The 20,348-nt window shown below is 45.9% G+C and overlaps 1 protein-coding gene and 1 long non-coding RNA gene across 11 annotated transcripts in view; one reads left to right on the plus strand and one right to left on the minus strand.

The window, feature by feature from the left end:
• Positions 1-20,348, plus strand: part of LOC108352894 (uncharacterized) — a 30,799-nt gene that overhangs the window by 4,427 nt on the left and 6,024 nt on the right. Inside the window, exons 3-4 of one of the 3 annotated variants that reach the window (XR_001841293.3) lie at positions 4,822-14,076; positions 14,642-15,869. This is a non-coding gene — a long non-coding RNA (uncharacterized LOC108352894). Of the gene's footprint in view, positions 1-4,821; positions 19,955-20,348 lie in introns of those variants that run through there. The other 2 variants (XR_010058119.1, XR_005493897.2) reach the window with 2 other exon arrangements.
• Positions 6,212-20,348, minus strand: part of Ddhd1 (DDHD domain containing 1) — a 66,556-nt gene continuing 52,419 nt past the window's right edge. For 4 of the 8 annotated variants that reach the window (XM_006251773.5, XM_006251770.5, XM_006251772.5 and 1 more), the window contains 5 exons: positions 16,282-16,431; positions 14,097-14,349; positions 13,085-13,276; positions 10,452-10,535; positions 6,212-7,167 (listed from right to left, as the gene is read on the minus strand). In XM_006251773.5, coding sequence (XP_006251835.1) covers positions 6,986-7,167; positions 10,452-10,535; positions 13,085-13,276; positions 14,097-14,349; positions 16,282-16,431 — 861 coding nt within the window. In that variant the 3' untranslated portion in view covers positions 6,212-6,985. The remainder of the gene's footprint in view (positions 7,168-10,451; positions 10,536-13,084; positions 13,277-14,096; positions 14,350-16,281; positions 16,432-20,348) is intronic. The other 4 variants (XM_063274205.1, XM_006251774.5, XM_039093255.2 and 1 more) reach the window with 2 other exon arrangements.

Raw genomic sequence — 20,348 nt, forward strand, 5'->3', positions numbered from 1 at the left:
CCTGTGTTCTAAACTCGAAAGGACACAAGAATGTGGACAGTGTAGTGTTTAATGAATGCTTCCCTTGTTTAGTACAACCAAGAAGCAGGACAAAGGCCAAGGCGAAAACTTGGAGGCAAGTTCTAAGTAAATTAAAGGCATATGGAATATTTGTCAAGGCAAAGACAAGGCTCCACGATTTAGCTAGAAAACAGATCGAAATGAGCTGTGAATGAGACAGTGGTTCGACCTGATGATCTCACTGGTTTGCTGCAGATTGAGCATGCTGCCAAATTCATGGAGTAGAGAACCGAGATGGCTGGCAGTATTCTGATGGCTGGCTTTCTATTCCCACTAAAATAGAGACACCATAGGCTCTAAGTAGTAAGTACCCGAACAGGAGAAGCTAATGACAGGTGAGGCAAGACCATCAGCAAGAAGAAACCATTACAATGGTATAGGCAGAAGGCACGTGGCATCCAGAGATCATCTTCAAATCCAGCGAATTCCATACTTTCCTTAATAGAAACCATCTCAAAAAAGTTATAACGGTGCCTTAGGTTTTTGTTGCTCTGATAAACATAATGAATAAAAGAAACTCAGGGAAGAAAGGGTTTATCTCATCCTACAGATATAATCTATCCTGAAGGGAATTGAGGACAAGGGACTCAAGGCAGGATCTTAAGTAGAGGCCATGGAGGAACACTGCTTACTGGACTGCTCTTATGCTCAAATTTATCCCTTTAAGTAACTCCTGGAAACACCTTCCCAAGGGATATGCTGTCTACAACAGGCTAGGTCTTCCCTTCCACATCAATCAATCTATCAATCAATCAGTCAACCAACCAATCAATCAACCAACAAAACAAGCCCACAGATATTCCTGTAGGCCAATCAGATGGCATTTTCTCAATTGAGGTCCCCTCTTCCCAGTGACAAAAGTCAACCAGGCTTTGGGGGTTGGCTTTAGACTTGAGAACTATTACCTTCGAAGCTGTGACTGTTCTGCGTTGTAAGATCCGAATGTGTCATTTGAGGACTTCATCATCTGATGCCAAGGAACACGATGGCCAGTTTCTGGTAGGATGCAGGATGTGGTGGCCATAGCTTTTGAGCAGACAGACTCCACTATCCTTCCATTTCCATAAGCATATTAACTAAATTCTGGTTCAGAAAAGTTGGAACTGGACAATGCCAGCTAAATGTCAAGATTTTTGCCATTCAAGCTGATCACTGCAGAGATAAACTAGGAATCGTGGATGCTTCCACAAAATCGAAGGGTCTGAGAGGATTCGCTTGCCTTGTCTGACACCGATGGGGAAACAAGGGGAAGGAGACCCTCCTTGAACTCTCACGGCAGAGCAGAGTGGGTTTACTGTGACAGACCGAGGACCAGAAGTACATGGCTAGGCTTTCATGCAATTTTTGTGGGATCAGTTAATATGTTTAAAGGCCAAGATGATAGGAGAGGGTGTGGTCATCGCCAAGGGAAGTTTGAATGGGACTCCAGGTGATGTGTCGATGCCTGGTCACCCAGTGCCGTGGATCCAAGTCAGTGAGGACAGAAAGGAGAGTGACCAGTACTGAACGTTAACAGGCTTTCCCCATCGTTTCCTAAATCCAGCTGTTTGCTAAGCACGTTCTTTATGCTATGTATTCTAAGTAAACTAGGTACTTCAGTGTGCACAGACGCTCAGGCTCAGTGAGACCTCTAAGCCACGCTATATACATCCCCCAATAATCTCTAGCCGTTTATGCCCAAAGGTGGCCCCGATGCCAGTCCTCCCTGGGTTGAGCATACACTTTTTTCTTTTTTAAATCCTACTCTAACAGAAATCTGGCCAGGTGGACTCATCCTATGGGGAATTTCCCAACAGAGCCGCACTCTGTCACATATAAATGGAGACACAAGGTAAGAGACAACGCTAAGCATGAACCCGCCCTGTTCAAAGGCTGAGGAAAAGTTCACGCTATCCGACTATTTTTGGGGGTGTACAAATAGTCAGCAGAACTGCTTTTCCTGGTCTCCAAAATACACGTGGTACTTACGCTGCATTTATTAACTTACAGTATAAGTTTGGGGAATGACCTTGCTGCTGTCAAACACGAGATGAGGAGGACTGAGAGGCAAACGCCGATCTTGCTGCATTCATTTCCTTCCTTACCGTGTTTGCAAGTGCTACTGGAAAGGAAGCCTGTTTGCCTGGGGTTGTGTGTCCCCTGCCCCCTGGTACAGTGTCTCAGACATGCAAAGAAGTCTGCTCAGATCTGCTCAGGCTCTCTTTACGAAGCCTGAAGGAGTAAAGGAGATAACTCCAGACACAAGTTATAGGCAGTTAGGCCTGTCACTTGTAAGACTAAGAGGGGTGCGCATGTATGTGTCCCCCACCCCAAAGCCACTTTCTACCCTTAGGGATTTCCCATTAGCTTTTTTTTTTTAATTCTTTTTTTCGGAGCTGGGGACCGAACCCAGGGCCTTGCGCTTGCTAGGCAAGTGCTCTATCACTGAGCTAAATCCCCAACCCCTTCCCATTAGCTTTTGAAACAGGCTGTCTGCACAAAACAGGATGGGAGGTTGTGACTTGAGCCGGATGGAAGCTCACTGCCTTGTCAGATGAGGGGGTGAAACTGCAGAATGAACGAATGATCTATGCTCAGGATTTCCTTAGTAGAAGCTGGTCTTTTTGGCGAAGTTTGTACCCCTTCCAACAGCACCCGGCTGCTGTGAAATGCACTGAATACAGCAGATTCCCGACATTTTTTTTTTTTTTTTTTTTTTTTTTTTTTGAGATGAGGTCTCAGTGTGCAGACTTGGCTGGGAACTCTATGTAGACCAGGTTGGCTTTGAACTCTACCACTTTCTGCCTTCCTAGTGCTGGGGTTAAAGGTGTGTACCATCATGCTTGGCTTGAAGGAACCTCTAAATTTGCCATGTCTCACTGACTCTCTGGCAAGACATGTTAATATCTGTAGACCATGTTTAGGAAAACTATCACTGCTCTGGCTTTAAGACTTGATCAGTCTTTCCTTGGAGATCCCACTGCTTCCCCCGTCACTGTGCATCTGGTCCCCTGTTAAGCCTGTAAACCTTATTTTCATGACTTTTGCTGCTATGTGAAACTGAAACAGGGTTTTGCAGAGGACTCTGAGATTTACAGTCTCCAGACTGGAGAGACGGCAAAGCAGTCAAGGCCACTGGGGGCTCTTACCTGTTGGCTCACAACCATCTCTTAACTCCAGTTCCAGGCAAAGCAGCCTCCTCTTCTGATGGCTGCTGCCACCAGGCTTGCATGTGATTTTGGTCATGCGGGCAGAAACACTTGTAAATATAAATCTAAAAAGATATACAAAATCCACACAAACTGAAACTTGAGGGTTCTTTGAAAATATTCCCTGAAGACCAGGACAGAACACATATCTCAGGTCACCACCACTGCAGGACTAAGGTTCCCTCAGGGCTTGTGTTCATTTAGCACAGGGGTAAGGAGGGACCTGAGTTGCATGGTTCAAATCCAGCCTAAGCGGCCCAGCTCCTGGCAGAAGCCTGGGGTCTGTGTGGCAGCAGGGTAAAGGTGCGAAAGGAGAATGCACAGACCCCAAGCTCGGTTTGGTGGTTTCGTTTTTTCTACTGGTACATTGTCTTTTCAGCTCTGCCTTGGCCACTAACACCTCATAGACATCGGCCTGTATCCATAACTAGTGCAAGATTCAAAAGCATTCTAAAGATCTTTTGGTCAGGTTCTCAAAATCTTAGATGCCTTATTCACTAGAATCAAAGGAAATAGTGACCGACGAGGGCCATCTTTGACAGTGTTGCAGGTGCTGACACTGCACTCACTTTACGTGTGTTACGTACCTGTGAGGGCAGGTGTACACTGTGACAGTGTACAGGGGGCAGAGGGCAGTATACAGGAGTCAGCTTGAACTCAGGCCGTTGGGCTTGGCTGTCTCTAACCACTGAGCCGCCTCCGTGGCCCGTGATCTCTTTCCTAGATGTCTATTGGTGTCTGTGTAGCACACCACCACCCAGGCTTGCTTCAAAGTCACTATGCAGCAGAGGACAACTGATCCTTCTTCTGATCCTCTCACCTCCCACGGGCTGGGATTACAAGTGTGTTCTGGGTTCGTGTGCGGGTGGCGATTAATTCCAATACACTCCATGTATGTTTGGCGAATACTCCATCGGCTGAGCTCCAACTCTGCCCCACCCCCGCTTCAACCAGCCTTAGGCTCAGGGCTAACCTCGGGCTTTCAGCAGCCCTTCCAGCTTGGCTGCCCTGTTCTGGGACCCAGGCGCGCTGAATGCTTGACAGTAAGGGAGGACGCCGCACAGAGAGAGAGAGAGAGAGAGAGAGAGAGAGAGAGAGAGAGAGAGAGAGAGAGAGAGACTGAGGAGAGTTCTTGGGTCTGAGAGCTTTGAAGCAAGCACAAAAGCTAACTTTCTGATATAAAGTCTAAGGTTCTCAAGGCTTAGAAAGCCAGTGCCATTTTGTAATTATGTCCTGAGATACACTTAATATTGGATTATATGGAAAGTGCACCAAAAAAAGAGCAATTACTGCTGAAAGAGGAATAAAAAGCCTCAGAAGGGCCAATTTTAAAGGAAGAATAAGATTTAACTCCAAACAGAGCCTTCGTCCAGCCTAATTGGGTTAAAGTTTGGGTGACCAGTACACAAGAGACACAGTGTGAACACAGGGAGAGGAGAATTTTAATAGAATCAAAATCAGGACTTTTTGGGGCCGATTTAGTACTTGCTGGAGTAAAGTTGCCAACTGTTACTTGGTAACTGACTTAGCTTCTAAATCATCAAAATGACACATACTCTGTATATTACTTTAGTGTATACAAGCACATCCCGTGATTACATGGAGAGACGAGGAGACGAGAGCTCTAAGACCAAAACTGCCGCTGCTACTGATGAGACGAGGGGCTGAGAGCAGCGTCCAGAGGCACAGAGCATCTGCTTCTGACAGACGGGGGTCTGAATGCTGCTCTTCTCCAGAGCGGACAGAAACTCAGTGAAATCCGACTGTTGGCACGTGAGGAAAAGTAAGTGGACACACTCCTTTGCTTACAGGGGCACGCTCTTCCTTTCAGTTGATAATCAACAACACACGCTCAACCACCTTTAACGACAGCATAGGACACGGGCCTAATTTTCCTGAGAGTTAAGCGAGACCTGCTAATAAACAGGCTATGAAGCTGACCCGAGTGACTGGAACCTCCAAACTCAGACATGGCGCTTCAGCCCCACTAGCTAAGTCTCGGCCGTTAGAGCAAAGGTGCCTCTGTCAGCCACATGCTTGGTCACACAGCCTTGGAACTGTCAGGCACTAGAAAAAAGTGCCGTCTATTGTGCGAATTCGATGGCCGCCGAGGAGCGGGCAGCACTGAGGGTAAGGGGTAATACCACAGAAAGCCACAGGCTCTGCCGCCCTGGAGAGAGAGCAGCAAGGGCCATGTGGGCTGACCAGCTCTGCTCCCATCTGCTGAGGACTGCCGGAAGCTGCAAAGCTCTTCACACACAAGACAGACAGCACCTTGAGTGGAACCTATGGAGAGCCACCAGATGTGAGTGTTGGCTACGGCAGGAATGGCTACTGCTCCCTTGATGTTAACTCCTCGTCTGAGTGTAAGAATCTGGACGGTATCTGTTAGGTAAAACTGGGCTTCGTGGCCATCTTCTAACCTACTAACATTTGCAGGCTTCTCCAGGTCACTCACGAGTGACATCGTTAAATAGCACAGGGAAGAATATGGCCTGGCTTTAAGCCACACTCTCTCCATTTGCTGTGTAATCTAATACAAGGCACTTGAAGAACTGGTGCCTCGGTGTACGAACACGTGACGTGGTAATGTGTTCACTTACCTCAGGAAGCGGATACACAGACGGCTGGGCGCTCCAAGCGGACGGGACAGCACGGTGGAAACATCTACAGCCCAGAAAAACCCCAGTGCCTCAGTGTCCACTTCCTGTGCCCGAGTCACCATGCTTTCCTTTCCTTTCCATAGTAAATGTTAGCGGCGGCCCACTCCTTCACATGTGTTAGCTGTTTGGCACACAGATATTTATATATTTCAAGTCATCATGTTCTCTAGTCCAAAGCTGTTTCTTAATTTTCTAATACAGAGAATCCAATAAACACAAATGTGGAGTCCCTGTGCTGAGAACATTTAACTTTCTCTGAAGTATATGAGATATCATTAAAAAAAAAAATTGAACTAGTGCTGTGTGAAACCATGTTTTTAATGAAAAATAAAACAAAAAAAAAACCAAAACAAAAAAAAAAACCCCAAAAAACCAAAAAAACAAAAACAAAAAAACAAAACCCAACCCCCCAGACCCCCTGAAATTACGCCACAGGATCAGCTACTCATTTACAAAGATGGAGTTTTGAGAAAAAGGAGCCTCAACATGATACAGAGTAGATGTGGCAAAAGAGACATTAAGCATGTTTCCTGCACTGAAGTAAGTAGGGATGATAAATTATAAGTACAGTAGTTCAAATATTGCTTTTTAGCATTAGCTTTTCAAAACAAGTTAAATTTAGGACATTTAAAATCTGCTATACTCTTCTTTCAAAGGAACTGTGGGCACAGAAGCCTTTGCAGAATCGAGAAGCCACGATGCCCCCTTGTAGTCTTTGCAGAGTGGACTGGCCTTCAGGCACGTCAGCGCTGTAACGCCTTTTGGTTAATACGTTACGTTAGGCTCCTCTGGAGAACTGGGTTGTGATGGCTGCCTTCATGCAGTTCACCTAAGCCCACCACACTCCACTCTGGTGATTCTCTGCAGGGGCTCTGCTAGACTCAATCAAAATGACAGAAACATAAATAACTCCTTTAGAACTGAAAATGTGGTTTTTTTCTCTTTTAAAAATAAAATAAAGTGCTTTTAAATTAAAATATTTCTTGCCCTTAACAAAACCGGAACCTTGGAATCTCCATGTCTTGACACATTTTTTAACAGAAAAGTTTTGGGCCATTCATATCCGTCCAGAGTTCAGATTGAATCTAGGCTGGTCTTTGCCTCGCTGTCATGCTCGTGCTTGTACATGAATGTTAAAAGAAAAAGAGCGACATCCAAGGATGACCAATAGGCAGTGTGCGACGTGACGGCTGACCAATAGCGGCTCTCCACAAGGCCTTCTCTGAGTTCGAAGTCGATCCTGTGCTCCAGTTCCACTGCCAAGACAAGAGTTAAGTGACGGTTACCGTGTGTTTGGTGCAGGCGGGAGACAGCGGGGTGAAAAACCTAGTCAAGGGAGTGACTTAAGCTGTCACATTCTTCACTCTCAACTTATGGGACACTGGGAAAGCCAAAGCAGCCAGGGTCCTACTGTGCAGTCTGTCCCTGCGCCCAAGTCAGCAAAGAATAGGAAGGAAAGAAAGTCAAATCAGTTTGCTTGCTATTGTGGCATATTTTTTGGAGTTCAAAAAAGGGGGCTCCATTTAAGTCTTAGATGGCTGTTTCTTATCTGTCTTCCTTGAAGACTGCACTTCCGGGGAAGTGGGTAGGGCCTCCTCAGTTAGGGAGGCCCTACAGAAGACTCGCTTCTGTGAGGATATGTTCCACAGCAATCACGTTTTAGTGTTTAGATTATACCCATTATTACCTCACAGCCCAACAGCATTCCTCCCCTCATAAGGCCGACTCCCTTAATGGCACCCCTCCCCAAGTCTGCATTTATCAAGTGGGCGCTAGCCTGTGCCCAGGACATTGACGTATTCAAAAGAATCCACTGTGTAACTGGAACAGTTAAACTGAGGAAGAGCCTGTGGCGGGAAGGGCTTTACCTATAATTTGCTGCCCTCCAACAATTCCGTGAATCCAATTACGACTTTCCAAAACCTACAAAGAGTCCTTGCAATACTGGAGAGAAATGAACAGCTCAAGGCTCTCATCAAATCTCAACGGGTTAACGTAATGGATCCTCAGAAAAACACACTTGGAAAATGACAGTAATGACAGCAGACCTGGCCTGGCAACCTGTTTGATTCCTGGAACCCACATAAAGGCTGAATGAGGGAACCAAGTCCACAAGGTGTCGTCTGGCTCATATATATGGAATTTACTGCAAACACACACACAATACATAATGTTTAAAAAATGGCATTATGCTACTCAGGCTCTCTTTTAAAACTGTCCACGAGCCATCTGATATTGCACAAGATCTCTCATGGCCCTACTGGATACTAATTAATCTGTTTGTTCACTTCAAAGACGTCAAAAGTAAAAGGCGGAGTTATACATAAGGAGTACCGCTCTAGAAAATGATCCTAAACAAATGCTCTGTTAATGGCAGCTTCACAGGGCTCCGGTTTGTGAGCGTACGTACGTGTCTGCCTAGGGAAGCGTTCAGAAGAGGCAGAATGCTAGGCTATCAAACACTTGTAGGGACCACCGACACAGCACCTTTTACAAAGGTCTTCTAACTCTAAGCTTTTCATTTAAGTCAGTCAGAAATTTGCTGAAATCCACGTGCATTTACGTAGAACACCTTTATCTGTTATTTTAGTAGGCCGTGGGCCTTCGCATGAGACTTGAAGGCACAGTGACCCACAAAGACCAGGCTATGAAGATGAGAAAACTGAATTCACAAACATGATGAAGAATCATCAAGATGAAGCAGGTTACAAGAAAGAGAAGAGGCAGGCACGTGGCCGTGAGGATTCACTCTAACGCTGCGGCATGTACCGCTCTAGTCCAGAACTCTGCTGCTGAAACTCTTTTAAAGTCAAAGGGACACTTTTTCTTCTAAGAAGGTCCTGACATTTGTTCTTGACAAGCTATGACTGGACTGTCCTAAATGACTGTCATCATGCAGCTGCTCTACTCTGTTATGTGATCTTGCCACACTCGTCCACCTCTAGCCAGCTTTCCCCAACCAACTTGCTGATTCTCCCACCTCCCTCTGGGCCCTCAGAGCAGCCACTGCACATCTTGCTGGCTCGGAAGGAAGGAAGGTCAGGGTGAGTTGAGTGGGCTGTGTCCCCGTCCTCTCTTCATGTGGCTCACAGACTCTCAAGGGAGAGGTTCTACTTGGCAGCCCCGCTGCACGGCTGTACAACGTGCTTGTGGTCAAAGCAGGCTCTGATGCACGTGTACCGACTGTCCTGTTACTATCACTCCAGGCCTTGCTGGGACTGCAGAGGGTGATGGATTCTCCTAGTTTCTCTAGCCCACTGGGATCATGGGGGAAGGAGAAAATAAAATCACCTTTTCTTTTTTCATGCTTCAGGTAGCTAAATGTAAAATGTCTTAAAATGTAAAACAGAAAGACCTTTGTTCCTGGGCAGGTGGAGAGGAAGAGTGAGAAAGCAGCTGTGCTGTAACACAGACGCGTGCACGCACGCACACACGCACGCGCACCTTCAGGCTGCACGGTGCCCTGGGAGTCAGTTCTCCAGGGCTGGCCTTTGGTTGGTTATTTTAGACAGTGTCTCTCACAGGTTAGGTCAGCCTGGCCAGAGAGGCCCAGGGATTCGATCCCACTTCCCCAGCCCCAGTGGCATTACAGGTGTACCCTGCAGTGCCCAGCTTTTTGGAAAGTGTGTTTTGAGGTTTGAACTCAGGTTCTCTTATAAGCACTTTACCGACTGAGCTATTTCTCTAGTCTAATACGAATTATTTTAATGGAAATGTTTGTCTATGACTACCAATTGAAGATATCCTTATATCAGATAATTTCTGGAGGGGAATCCACTGAGTTAGGCCACTCTAAACTCTGCTCTGGAGGTAAAAACGGAGTCAGCTTGTTACCCTCAGTTGCCGTTTAGGAACTATATTAGTAGTATGTTTGCTTGATAACTGAAAAAGATGCATAAAAATTTAAAGGTGGCTAAAATAACAAAGAAAACCCTGAACACATTTTTAAATAGCAAAGATAGAATTCACTATCAAAAAGAAAAACACCAAAGAGAAACTATAGAAGAAATGAGAAGTTAGTAGGAAAAGTAATTTTAAATTGTTAAGATTAGTCTTTAGTGACAGATTCAGGATATGCTGGGAAGGAAGACTGGGAATACCTTTGCACCAGTATCACTACGTTAAAAATCCACCCCCACCCCCGTGAGGGACACTGCATACTGTGTGGAATGACCTGACGCTATGGCGGACCCCAGCCCAGGTGCGGACGGCAGACATTAGCAGTGTGGGTGATGGGGTTCTCTGTGGCAGGGAACTGTATGGCTAAGTACAGACATGAAAGGAACCGTTAGCCTGAGGCCTGAGGACAGTACAGCAGACAGACACAGGCCTACGCCCTCTCCTCTCTCAAGTCCTTCTTCTGTAGGAACGCTGTGTTTCAGCATCTGACTTGGGCATGAACTCTAGCATTGTGAGGAGCACAGAGTCTGCAGTGGGAGCACTGAGGCAGCCCTCAGAGGAGCCGATCCCATTTCTCCCTGAGTGGATCTCTAGGGAGAGCATTTTCAGGGTACTGAGCCACTCCTGACATATACCATACCGAGGCTATCATCTTTACTCTGCATTACATTTTCCGGAAAAAGAAGTTGTGGGAGATAAAAGAACGATTCTTGAAGTCTGAAATCTGTGAAGAAAAACAAACAAGACGCTGTAAAGGCAAGGCTGCTAGTTACAAACGGCCTTCAGTGTCGCAGTGACCAATCGTTAAGAGCCACATTCCAAATAAGCTGATTAAGCCCAGCACACAGAGAGAGGAGCTCACCTCTAGGCTTCTGTCAAGGGCTCCTTCATGGAAATAGGAGCTCAGTTCAATCCTCAAATGGAATGTCAGAGTCTGGTAATAGCTCAGATACTCCTCACACTAAGTGCTAATTCATGTTGTAACCTAGAGGCCAAAAACCAAACCAAACAAAAAACAAACAACCCCACACCCCAACCCAAAACAAAAAAAACACCTAGCAGGAACACAAGAAATGAAATCATAAAATGCTTTAGGATAAGCCAGATCTTTTCAGAAGAAATTAAGAACCGCTATGTAAGATGTGTCAAGTGGATGAAAATAAAGGACACCTGACAGGATTTATTCTTCAGAGAGAAGACAAGATTGATCACAAATTCAGGCTGTGTCCTCCTTACCCTCAGATAATGAGACTCAGAGACAGTGGCTTCAGAAGGGAGGCTGTCCGGAAGAGCTGAGGCAGTGTGAGAAGGGAGCAGGAGGGAGGAGGCCCAGGCACCTGATCACAACAGCCAGATTCCACAAAGATTTAAGGAAGAGAGAGTTTCAGGATTGCAAGATAGCAATTATGGCATAAAAGTCAGGATTACACAGAAGAATTCACTACTGAGGCAAGTCCAAGAATCAGGAGTCCCTGTCTAGAGGTGACTATATGAAATAGAGACTCATGATTATCTCAGACGTAGCTGAGACCACAGGTGAAATTTAACATGAAGACTGGCAAAGCTTTAACATGCAAGCATGACACAACATGACTGGGTGTAGTCAAGCAGGATCAGAGGCTGCATGGACGGTACACGCTAGGGTCTGGGTCTGAGGGTACCTGTGTGATGATTTCTGTTTTCTACATTTAGAGCAGTACCTAGAACAGAACGGAGTCTCTCTGCTCAGATTCTATATGTGTTCACTCCTTTTTCTGGGGGTCACTGTTTCTGGGAACGTCTGGCCCCAGTGTGCACCCTCCCATTCCCCAGCATCACGGCCATGCACTGATAAGATCATGAAGAACCCTAACTTAGTGCCATGTGACAAATTTCCACCAAAATAATTTTTTTCAGAAGTTAACTATTTTGATTACTGCATGACACTAAAGTTCATACATTTATAATCATGTTTCTAACTAAAAATAAGAAAAAAATCACTAAGAACTCAGAAGAAAAGTGAGCTTTACACAAATACCAACATCTAAAAAGAATTGTTTACACATGGCCCTAATGACTTGCAAACACAGTTTGAGCACTGGAAAGGACTGACAGATGCTGTTGCCCACGTAAGGATGCCAGCCCCGCCCACTGCCTGTTCCCCCTGGGGTGCACTGAGTGTGCACAGGCTGGGCAGCCTCTTGGGTGCCACTCAGAGCAGTCTGCTTGCTGGACATTTCAAAATTCAGGGTGGCAGACACAATAAGAACACAGAGCTCCCAGTAACTGCAATGGAGTCTGTTAAAAGGGTTGGAGGAGTCCCTCTCTTGTCAGCTTCACAAAGGGAGTGGGTACTTTAGCATTTGTCTCTCCTTACCATAGATGGGAAGACACAAAGTGTCAGTGCTATTACTGGACACTTAAAAGTTCACAGACAAACCAGTGTTTTACAGTTATGTACAGTTTAATTTTAAAAAAATTAAAGTCTACTGGGAAAAAAGTCCACCTTAATGCTTCCTGTACCTACTCATAGAACCCCCTGTTATCCATTGGTAACCAGGGCAGGAACAGAAGACAGAGTGGGACCCAATAGAATGCCTTGCCTTGGAGGGCTTATAAAGCTGCATAGGAGAGTGTGGTTAGCTGCATAGGAGTGTGTGGTTAGCTGCATAGGAGAGTGTGGTTAGCTGCATAGGAGTGTGTGGTTAGCTGCATAGGAGTGTGTGGTTAGCTGCATAGGAGAGTGTGGTTAGCTGCATAGGAGAGTATGGTTAGCTGCATAGGAGAGTGTGGTTAGCTGCATAGGAGTGTGTGGTTAGCTGCAGGACAGAGCAGATTGTCAGAGAGAGGACACATCAATAGTGACACGAAACTTAAAGACGTATTAATAAAATTGTACTTTGTAGAAGCTAGGGGGCCTACCCTAGCGTCTTGTGACCCTTGTGCCAGAGAGTCCTAATCTAGCAACTTGCCAATGCAGACACTAAAACTACACTTGCCTGGAAAATATTCTTTTTTTAAAATTAATTTACTTATGCCTAGAAAACATTCTTTCTTTTTTTTTTCTTTTTCGGAGCTGGGGACCGAACCCAGGGCCTTGCGCTTGCTAGGCAAGCGCTCTACCACTGAGCTAAATCCCCAACCCCCCTAGAAAACATTCTTAAAACACATTACCTTTTCTTTAAAATGCCTAAGACCTGTGTGGATCACAGGGTTCCTGCTCTGCCCGCCCTCCCCATCCCTCCCGAGCTGGAGATAAAGCAGGGAGCTGAAGCAGAGGACTGTGGGACTAACATGCAGAGTCGAGGAAGCCGGAGCTGCTGTGCGGCAGGGTCTGCGTGGCCACGGTGGTGGTGGAGGGTGAAGAGACAGGCTTCTTCTCCTCTTCCGCTGAGTCCTTAGATGGCTCCGACGGCTGTGGTGTGGAGGACCGTCCGAACCTTGAGAACAACATTCCTCCAAGCCCCTTTCCAATGCTAGCAGCCCCTGCATGGCACAAAACAGGGCCGTCGGTCACTCAGCTGACTGAGCTCTCTGCTGACTCTGCTCACGGCACCCTGGAGGGCACCACCCAGAATTACAGCCGACTGCAGAGGGACTCAGCCCTACTCACTCTTCCCCAGGGTGGGGACCTAAAAATACTCCAATTTTACTGTAGATTTCAAGTAAGAATGATGTTTAAAAGAAGTGAAGTATAAATTCTAAAACTACAGATAGAGGAATATACAACAAAGGCAACCAAGGTGTTATTTTATCCCAATCTTCATTATAATGAAGTATATGGCAAGATTAAACATATTTAACAAAAGACCCATGCTGTTGACATGGGGACTCTACCTACTATTAATGGGTATACGTCTTACTAAATTTATGCTATAAAAAGCCACTAGTAACCTTTGCACATGACATCAACTAGCAAGCAAGTCTGATAGCTCAGGCCTACTTAGAGTGCCATCTTGTGGCACTTATAAAGAGGACACTGTCAGAAACAAAGGGCAAATTCAAGTGCTATGCTGGCACAGAAAGTTACTCGAGGAGAGACGAATATCCCTATTGCCTAGGGAAGCAAAAGGACTAAAGAATTTCACTTTGAGAGGACATCGGAGTCCTTGATGCTCCCAGAATGCAGAAGAGCAATAAAACAGCAGTTTTAGGATCCCTCAGCAAGTCACAGAGCCAAGACTGTAAGGAGCAACAGAATGTCCTTTCTTTTCCATCAGTCTAGTCAGAGGATGTCAGAGAATCTGCTTCAGTCAGCAGGGAAGCTCATGCAGAAGGGGTGACAGGTAAGGAATGAGCAACGTACCCAGTATGCTCGCTTTGCCAATGTTAGTTATGGATTCCCCATAGTGGCGCCGAGATAAGACTGGGGAGGTTACAGGGCTCGGGATAGCTGCGATGTTCTCACTCTCTGAAGCTGAGGTAGGCTCTTTTGCTGGGTTGAGAAAGTTTGGCTTCATATGCTCATAAGGTAGAGGGTTCGAAGTGTTGTACCAGTGGATCTGGACTGGAGAAATGTTGCTGTAGTGTTTCAGAATCAATGGCTCTAATCTGTAGGCCTAGATTTTTAAAAATGCAAAGAAACATGACATTAATTCACAATTTCTGGATTTTAGTAAAATGTTTATCCCTAAAGCTGTTGAATAAAAATCTTAGAGCAAGAATTTTAAAAATGGCTATTTGAAAAACATTTCTGTTAATATATGAGGCTGTCTAATTACACGTCCCTAATAATGAGAGTATGAAAACAAAAGAAAAATAACAAAAACTGAGTTAGCTTTGACTGCCAGTGTCTACTAACTCATTTTCAGAGAAAAAGACTGTTTTACTAATTCTGACATGATCTAACAGGACTTTTGTCAGACTCACAAAGCTGAAGTGGATGACGGCCCAGACCTTATTACACTTGATTTCAAACACGTGACTCCAGCAAGAGTCTAACTTGAAAGCCAAGGAAGGGAAGCATCTAGCAAGTCAACTGTTAGTAGTGGTGTGGTTCAGATTCTCACCTGTCACCAACCCACGGCCATTTGTTATGTCACAAAGCTCTCAGCGCTGTCTTAGAGGAAAGGAGAGCAAGTCTGTAAAACCTGGCTGATGCAGGTCTGCACAAGGCATTACGAGAGCATTAGGATAAAGCAGAGCAGCTTGGCAAGACGCCCGCCTAGGACGTGTGAAACTCTGGGTTCGAATCCCAGCACCAGACACAGAAAGATGAATTTGAGATGTTCAAAGAAGACAGAACTCCTGGGTGAAGCGAAACACAGCCATGCTGGTCACACAGCCATGCTGGTCACACAGCCATGCTGGTCTCAGAAGTGACTGCCGTGACTGTGGTCACATCTAAGCCTCACACTCGCAGGGCGGTCACTTGGCAGACGCTTACTTCCGCTTTTCGCTGGGGCTTTCTCTCATACAGGGCAGTTGTGAGCTGAGACACAGGGGGCTTTCTAAAGCTCCGTTGGTACCAGCTTCAGGTCTTTCAAAGGACACCACACAATTACAATAAAGGCCAATTCAGATTCGTTGTGTGCGGTAGAGAACCAAACCAGGTTCCTCCTGCAAGCTACGCATGCACTTTACCACGGGGCTGAACTCCAGCCTGAAGGCTGTGTCCGTCTATAAACAACCCCTCAGCTTCACTAAACACCTGGACATAACAGCGTGATGTGCTTACATTAAGAGACGGTAAAAAAACAAAGGTAGTACAAAACTGAAGAAAACCCGAGTATTTTACACTTTCACTCAACTAAATGCATGGCTTTACCTCCTTCCTTGCTTTTGGGGTAAGAGGACTGCCAGACTTATGTCAATTTTATGTTGTTGTTCTGAAAAACGTTACTTAAAGCAGGACATTTGAAGTCTATTACTCATATGTTTAATTTTGTGTTTAAGCACTGTAACGTGTCGACCACAGAGGTCCACTCTGGGAATTGCTTTCCGCCTTCTATCAGGTGGGCTGCAGGAGTGACCTCAGGCGGACAGGTGTATGGCAAGCTCTCTGGCCAGCCTTTGAAGCAAGTTTGATCTTACTGTTCACAGGCCACCAAGATTAAAACTGCCTCATGTTTAAAGTCTAGTCGGCGTTGCCTCCTGTCCAGTTGTCCAGGGATATTACTGTTATAATTGTTTAAAGAGAGTTGGTGCATGTATATGTGGACCATGTGCATGCAGTGCCCATAAAGGCCAGAGGAAGGACCTCACTGAAGTTGGACTTACAGAGGGTAGGAGTCATGGGATGTGGATGCTGGGAACCACACCCAGGTTCTATGCAAGAACAGCAGGTGTCTTAACAACCACCACTCTGGTCCCTGATGTTACCAGTGCAATAGGAGACCATCTCAACGTTTTATTTCATGAACTCTGAATGAACCAATACACAACCTTTCCCAATGAGCCAGATAATGAATTTCCTTGTTCATGCACAGTACCTGGCAAGGTTTCTCACAGAGCATCAGCTCACTATCTAGGAAGTTCATGCTGAAACTCACCACTGGGTCTGTAGGATGAAAAATATTTAGTAAGCGGTTACAGATCTCTCTAGGTAAAATGTGGTCTTGACTTCCGGTATTTCCTGGTCGGATGCCGCGTAATGCTAAAAAAACTGCTAGCGGAGATCCCATACAGAAGAAATTCTCAACCTAAAATGAAAAAAAGGCCATCCTAAATTTAGCAAAAGCTGGAGTGTTATTTTCAATAGAATCTGAGGATAACATGTTATATAATAAAGTATAAACAATAACATCACCTCTAAGTACATTTGCCTACATTACACTAACTATGGCCATCAGCTATCTTATAATAATTTGATTAATTTAAAACATAACAAGTTAAAGCTGAGGAAAGGAGACGGTGAGGAGAAGCATGCCACTGTTTTCTATCTTAGACAGGCACACATTGAACCAGGATGTGTGTGACGGATCAAGATCACTGCTGTTCCCAAGAAGGGGGAGCCTCCAACTCTGAGGGTTTTACAGAGGTGCAGCAGGCCAAGGCCGGTACAAGACAGTGAGGATTTCTACAGCGCAGGCTAGGGCATCAGTGCTGGGGACAAGACTGATACTCATGTAGTCTAAAGCAGAGAGACAGGTACTGGAGGATGTTTGAGAAAATAGATAAGACAGAAAGTCTGGGTGTAGGAGAAAGTCTACATGGGATGACAACATTCAGATCTCACTCTTTAAGTAACATCGGACTCTTAAGGAATATAGTCTTAATTCAGAACAGAACTTAACCCATATTTGGGGAGGCTTAACCTGGTAGTAGTGTGTGGACATTCCCCAAAATTGGGATACTACTGATTTGGGGGGGGGGACTCTCTTAAAATAAACAAGGCAAGCAACAGTCCCAAGGAGGGCAGCACAGCTGTCACCCATTGGGGACATGCGAGCATGGAAGCTGGCCACGGTTCCTGGAAGGAGATGGATGAGAACAACTTCTGGAGTGTGCACTTCCACTGTCGCTAAGCCTTATTTCTGCTCATAAGTTCAAGATCTCTGTAGTATGTGGCCGAGCAGGGGTACAGAACTGTATCTTTCCCCATCTACAACTACATCCCCATCCCCATCCGGGTAGTGGCAAGAAAGTGAATGAGCCGGCCTGGCTGTGCTCAGAACATGGACAGTTCTACATTTAGTCAGCAGGAGGAAGGGGACTCTAGAAGACAGGGTGAAAGAAAGACCCAGAAAAAAAGGCATCATGCAAGTCAGATTCTAATCTTAATATCCCATCACATCTCCTTAACTATATTGTGACTGTCTTGGCCTCCAACTTTGTACACCCGTAACTCTTTCCAAAAAGACCACAGATTGACTTTTTAGAATGAAGCAACACACATGAATATTTATTTTGAATGAATATTCTGAAATGGTGCCTTCATGTTCCTGAACCTGGAGCTCTGGTATATGCTACCACCTAGCTGTGCCCAGCCCAAGGAAAAGCACTGCAAAGAATGGACACAGAGGATATAATCCAGCTCTCCTATAAAGTCAGAAGGGCTGGAGGAAGGAGAAAAATCAAGCCACACACGTGGCTCATGTCTGTACTCCCAACACTCATGAGACTGAGGCAGGACTGGGACTTTGAGGCCAGCCTAGGCCACACAGTAATTTCGAAATTAGCCTAGTCTACTTGGCAAGACTCTGCCTCAAAAGATAAAGAAGGGTGAGGGATTGGCTCAGTGGGTAAGAGCACTCACTCTTTAAGCAGAAGGACCTAAATGTTAATCTCCCGAATTCATGTAAAAAAGTAAACCCCGGGTGTGGTTATACAAGCCTGTAGCCCCAGAGTAGTGGGGCAGCAGCAGGATTCTGAAATCCTACAAGCCAGCCATCCAGTCAAAATAGCATGAGAGAATCTGTCTTAGGGCAACAAGGCAGGAGACAAAGGAAGACATCTGGCTTTGTGCTCTGATCTCTTATGTAGGCTGGGCAAACACCTGCACACTCAAGTGCAGGCACCAGACACATACACACTCATGTACACACCCACATACATACTCACACTCTCACACCAGCCTCCCCGCAACATACCAAAAATAGGTGAGAAGAGAAAGTTATGACATTCTATGCAAAATGCTTCCTGACTGGCTAGTCCCTGCCTAACTATGAAAATTGGTCCTCTCATATCGTACCGCTTATGATGGCTGCTGCGTGACAAGCATGCAGAGGCACTGTTCTCTCACAGAGGCTAGACTGCTTTACTTATAACCGTAAGATAATTAGAAGATTGAAAAATAATTGATTGTGTACATGTATGATCTGTATGTGTGTGTAGGGGCATGTGTGTACACATGAGGAGGTCAGAGGACAGTTGTATAACGTTCACTACCTGAATGTGGGTTGTAGGGATTGAAGTCAGCCCTGCCGAGCCATCTCGGCATCAAAGATTTTTGAAAACAGGAAGGTTAGGTGTTGAGTGTAGCCCCCGATTTACTCAGACATGAGTAAACAGCTTGGCTAACATCACTAACAGACAGGACAAAACCACAGGCAAACCAACGTGTAACTGTGTGCCTCACACGCTGACACTTGTCAGTGCTCTCAAAAGTCGGCTGAGACAGGATGGACAGCAGCATTCTCAAGTCAGGCATCTGATGGCTATCCACATGGAGAACCCTCTGCTCTCCTCTGACCCCTTAGGTCCCAAGCATGACTCATCCGGTTCTTAGATACTCCTCTTTAATCTGGACTTCTGTTCTCCTCTCAATACAATGAGAGGTCTTTATTAAGCTACGTATGGCTTGTATCAGAAGAAGCTCAACTACAGTGCAGACTCTAATCACGTGGTACCAAAGCTATGGCCATAATAAACATGCGTTCTAATTCTCTAGTGAGAAGTTTACTTTACTTACCAGATACATTAACAGTTTTAGCATTAATTACACATGGCAGTGTTGGTACAGCTGGAGTTCACAGTAGATCAGGATAACCCTGAGATCATATTCTTTAAGTGCACGTTTCAAATGAACCATTTCATCCCCTGGGCAGTCCTAGGCCTGGGGCTTGTGCGTGCTGGCCAAGGACTTGCCGTCAACAATGAGCTTTTTAAATGTGTAAGTTAAAAGACAAACTGTGTGGGGAGCTGGAGAGATGGCTTAGTGCTTAAGAGCACCTACTTTTTTACAGAGCGCCCCAGTTCAGTTCCCAGCACCCACAGAAAGCTCTGGTACCAGACATGGCCTCAGCAGGCACTAGGCACACGTGTGGTTTACACAAAGACACTCCCTATACTCACAAAAATAACAGTTACAGAACTGCAGGCCAGAGGGTCAGTGTAGTTCTTTCCTCTATCATCCATGCTTTATTAACCCACATTAAGGTCCTGTAGGAGAGACACAGCAGGAGCAGGAATGTGGCGCACTGGCTCAGCAGAGATTAAGGGTGAGAGGCCATGCCATCTTGTATCTACGACGCAGGTAAGAACGCCTTCGTCCTGAGTGCGGTCAGTGCTGACACCCGATCCTTCACTCGAGCACTGTCTAAAGGAGTCTAATGACTGCTTTCACTCTGTCCCTGGCAAGAGAAGGCACTTCTCCTCTCAGCCCTGACAAGTCCTGAAAATGGCAGCCAAGTTGAGCCTGCGAGCCGTGTCTTGGGAGATGCCAGACTGTGTGCGCTGACGCTGCTCCTGCTCACCCTCGTTATCTGCGTGCTGCGGACCCAGGTTTGTCCTGCTCACCCTCGTTATCTGCATGCTGCGGACCCAGTTTTGTCACTTCTGCCCAGCAACCATGTCACGCATCTGCCTCGACTTCTCCTCTCCGTACTTTTATTATTTTTTCTTTGATATGGCCAAATGTAAACTGAGATGAGGAACGAGTGTTCATCCTTGTAAAGCCCTCCAGGCAAGGGAAGGCCGCCCTCTGGTGCACTGCTGCTCTGGGCGCTGCCCAGGGCACGGGCACTGCTAGATCCCGGCGCTGGGAGACCATCTCGTCTGTGCTGCTCTTTCAGAGCGCGCCAGCGCACATACATGCTCAGTAGCCACTCAGGACCAGACCCCCATTTGTTTCCCGACCCATACGCAGACGTTCAAGCGGTTCTGAGACAAGGAGAAG

The sequence above is a fragment of the Rattus norvegicus genome, chromosome 15, assembly GCF_036323735.1.
Source record: "Rattus norvegicus strain BN/NHsdMcwi chromosome 15, GRCr8, whole genome shotgun sequence".
NCBI classification, from domain to species: domain Eukaryota; kingdom Metazoa; phylum Chordata; class Mammalia; order Rodentia; family Muridae; genus Rattus; species Rattus norvegicus.